At 39.3% G+C, this 3,943-nt stretch overlaps 1 protein-coding gene across 2 annotated transcripts; it reads left to right on the forward strand.

Annotated features, from left to right (window-relative positions):
* Nucleotides 1-462: 462 nt before the first annotated feature.
* LOC122660087 (VAN3-binding protein) lies at nucleotides 463-3,943 on the forward strand. Of its 2 annotated transcripts, XM_043855261.1 has the most exons (9): nucleotides 463-617; nucleotides 772-941; nucleotides 1,018-1,092; nucleotides 1,173-1,241; nucleotides 1,328-1,685; nucleotides 2,138-2,311; nucleotides 2,492-2,541; nucleotides 3,479-3,539; nucleotides 3,643-3,943. In XM_043855261.1, the coding sequence occupies exons 2-9, from the start codon at nucleotides 810-812 to the stop codon at nucleotides 3,864-3,866; spliced, it is 1,143 nt and encodes a 380-aa protein (XP_043711196.1). In that variant the 5' UTR covers nucleotides 463-617; nucleotides 772-809; the 3' UTR covers nucleotides 3,867-3,943. The 2 variants fall into 2 exon arrangements, with proteins under 2 accessions (XP_043711196.1, XP_043711195.1); XM_043855260.1 differs by lacking the exon at nucleotides 463-617 and having other exon boundaries at nucleotides 664-941.

Raw genomic sequence — 3,943 nt, forward strand, 5'->3', positions numbered from 1 at the left:
TGTCTAGTAGCTTTCTCAAAGGTGGCCCAAGTGCACGTTTGGGTATCAATGCTTAATAGTGTCCTTAAATTTTCTATCTTCTTTCATAACTTCAGTGCTTCTCTTTTAGTTAGGACTCTTAAGGTAGTGGTCCTTAACAAACCAACCTATAAAGCCCACATTATCTTTCACTTATAGATAAATCTTTATCCTTACCTTCAATTCCTGGCTTAAAACTAAAGCAGCAAGGAAAGGGCCCTGTTGTTTCCCCTTCTCTTTACAATTCATTTATCAAACACCTATGATTCTATCATGGTTGTCTAAATTCCCTTATCATACCAAAGGGTCCCCTGTTTCCAATTTCATATATTTTATGTGCAAAGGTATCCTTTCCAACTGTGATATCAGAAATGTTCTCTCTTTTGGGTTTAAGAAGGCTTTTCTAACCATTCAATTAACAGGGTTCATTTGTCATCCATGGTGATTATAGTTTATAGATCTCCTAACTAGCTGGGCTGACCCCACTAATCTCCTTCCAAAATGCTTCTTATGTGACAGAAGCCATCCTTCCATCCTCATTCGAGGTATCTATTTAAACAAATCAAAGACTTAAGCACTCATTAGAAAGGATGCTAATGGTAGAGGACATGATAGCAATTTAATTTATTCATTTGTGTCAGTTCTCACTCCTTTGTCAAGTTATATATATATTTTCAACCAATGTGGCTTTTCTCATTCTACACTAATTTCATCTCCAGATTGGTTTTATTCCTCCCAATTGTATGGATTCAGATTTCAATCTAAATAGTCTCCAATCCCTTCAAGAGCCAATGGATTTTCTTTCGCGTGCTTGGTGCAATTCTGCTATTCAAGTGTACCAACCAGGGGAACAAGATCAGTCCATTGTTCTCCAAGATAAGAAGTTTAATTCACCGGAAAGCAACCCGAAAGCCTCAATTCCGGTGAGTCGAATTTAGATCATTCTCATTAGCATTAATGTCAGAAAATTTGAAAAATAAGGACTGTGAACTTATGCAGAAGATGGACAAGAGCATGAAGATGGATGATGGAGACAACAAGCCTTTGCCCCCATGGAAATCAAATGATTTGAAGGTAATAACATAAACAGTTATATGTAACAGAGCTACTGTATTCATGTCCATTCTCATTGATTTAATCTTTCTTCCTACTAGTCATGGATCTGGCTACAGCAAGCTATGCATCCAGAGTTAAACTACGACCGATGTTTCCGGAAAAAATGGGTAAATTTGTTTTCTACAGTGTTTTTGAGTTGGGTTCAGGTCTCAAGTATTGTGTCTCTAACATAGTAGTAATTATTTCTATGTAGGCTCCATGGAAGCTAATACCATTTAAGAACATATCTTTGAAGAAATGGTTTAAGGATATAAAGCAGAGGAAGAAGGTGGAAGAGAGATTACAGAGAGCTGAAGTGCATGCAGCTATATCTGTTGCAGGTGTTGCTGCTGCACTTGCAGCAATTGCTGCAGAGAACACTAAACACAACCAAAACAACACCACAAAGGAATCTGCAGTGGCTACTGCAGCTGCACTTGTTGCAGCACAATGTGCACAAGTAGCAGAAGCCATGGGTGCAAAAAGGGAGCAGCTCAGCACTGTCATGGGTTCAGCCATGAGTAGTACTAGTGCCAGTGAAATTTTAACACTTACAGCTGCAGCTGCAACTTGTATTAATCTCACCTTTCTCTACTTATATATGCCCACTAGTCTAATGGCCCACATTAATGCTTAATGAGAGGGTTGGACCGGGCCAAATCAAGCGGCGGGTTGAGAAAATTGGGCTAGTTGTTGAAGTAAAAAAGATTTGGCCCAGTCCATCCAGCAAAAATTGGGCCTGATATGAACTTAAACAAGGTTGTGAAAATCAAGCCGGTTTGTATGGTTTTTGAATTGTACACCTACTAGTCACATGGCCTGCTATGTATGATTAGAGGGATGGACCGGGCCAAACCAAGCCGGTTTGTATGGGTTTTTAGATAAGGGCGTCTGATCAAAATTTTTGCTTCTATTGATGTATATCAGGGTTGAGTAGAGAGGGGGGAGGGCGGGGGGAACTATTTCCTAGTTGCTTATGGTTTTGGGGTGATTAACTTTCTTCTGGTGGTTTGTGATGTTTTAGCATTGAAGGGAGCTGCTACCCTAAAAGGAAGGCCAGGTCACCGGGATAAGATCAATGGAGTTGCACCAATACTTCCCATTGAGGAGAACAATGATTTTGACTTTGACTTTGACTTTGATAAGGGTAGATCTCTGCTCACAAAGGGAGCTGTGCTTGGAGTGGAATCACCTGATGGTAAGTAAGTCCATTGAAGTTGATGGGTTTTGCAAATCAATTGGACCTGATGGGCCACAGATCATACTATGGTAGGTGGACCAAGAATGATGGACCAAAGGCCCATGCATCAGAGAGAAATCTATCATCACAGAGTGAAAACTTTTGCTTTATTCTTATTGTCTTTTGGTGCTTATTCAGGGAAAAGCATGTTGAGATCGGTGTCTGTTATCCTCAACAATGAAGCAAAGGTTAGATCTTACTCCTCCTATCTATCCAGATTCCAGTTATTCTATTGGTTGCAACGAAATCACCCTATGATTGTAACCTAATTATCATGATTAGAAAGCCTCATGCATTCACCCTAATAATAGAAGCTAATAGAAGAAACAGGAATGATGCATGATACTAGTGTAGGTTGGGTAACATGGTATAGTATTCCATCTCAGCATGACACCATCTCTCTGCTTTCTCTGTCATAGTCAAATAGGTAGGGGCCGTAGGCCTTCTACTCCTTGTCACTATGGGTCCATGCCCAATAAAGCCCAACTGAAGCCCATCCTCCGTAATGCCCAAGCCTAGCCCATCCATACTCAAGGCTCAATCCTAATGTTTAAGGGTGTCAAACTTTTTAGTAAACTAATAAGCTGTCACCTTACTTTTTTGTCCCTTATATTATTCTTATATGTTATTTAATGTAGGGGTGATCTTATCATTTCACATGGACAATGACAACTTTTGCAAATGATGTAATATCAGATCTTTCTTTTCTCATGTGCAGTGCACTGCCCAATGCACCTCACTTGGGCATCCGACGGTGCACTAGTAGTGCACCTTTAAACTTCATCCTCTCAGTCTCATGGCCACCATTGGATGTTTAAGTGTGCGGTAGCGCCACTTTCAACTTATTTTGAAAACTCTTTAAGGAAAAAGAACTTTGTCCGGTAGTGTGGCCTATGCCAGCACTCCCATGAATCTATATATCTATTTCCTCCCCATATGAAAAAGACATATCTGCCCCTTGTTTTGAGGAGAAGAGAGATATACACATGGGAATGCTAGCGTAAGCCACACTCCCGGACTGAAAACTACTATCCTTAAGTTCTTATTACCCATGACTAAAATAACTTTTTGTAACTAACCATGATTACAACTGATTTATGATGGGTTTTCGGATTCCTATGACAGGTTATTCTCAAAATCAAGAAGATCAATATGCTCCCAGCTGCCTTTGCAAGAACAAAAGAAAGTAGGTTCACAAGTTTATTATGATTCTATATATTGAGACATTCAATTCACAGATAAAAGTGAAGAAGATATAGATACTAATCTTATTAAGTTGGTGGTGGCAGGTGTTGTGTTGGACTTGCATGCAGAGCTATATAAAGATTCAGATGATGGTGAGGAGGAGACAGACACATCATATCTCATTGTGCTTACAACAAGTCGGGGAACTATCAAACTAGACATGATGGATGATTATGGTCATTATAAGATGTGGGCTATGACCATAACTCATATGCTTATGCTCTCTACTTCATTTACTAGATACGAACTTCAATTCTATCAAAATTGAGTTCTGTCTTTTATAATATTATATATATGTTATATGTGCTCTCTAATGTTCTGTCAATTTAATACTTAGTGGTGTTC

Source organism: Telopea speciosissima, chromosome 4, assembly GCF_018873765.1.
Source record: "Telopea speciosissima isolate NSW1024214 ecotype Mountain lineage chromosome 4, Tspe_v1, whole genome shotgun sequence".
Taxonomy (NCBI): Eukaryota; Viridiplantae; Streptophyta; class Magnoliopsida; order Proteales; family Proteaceae; genus Telopea; species Telopea speciosissima.

Bases quoted from the DNA above. Each gene is read 5' to 3' on its own strand.
- LOC122660087 (XM_043855260.1), top strand. From the start codon at position 762: ATGGATTCAGATTTCAATCTAAATAGTCTCCAATCCCTTCAAGAGCCA. The intron at 942-1,017 runs GTGAGTCGAATT...GAACTTATGCAG, and splicing joins ACCCGAAAGCCTCAATTCCG to AAGATGGACAAGAGCATGAA. The intron at 2,312-2,491 runs GTAAGTAAGTCC...GTGCTTATTCAG, and splicing joins TGGAGTGGAATCACCTGATG to GGAAAAGCATGTTGAGATCG.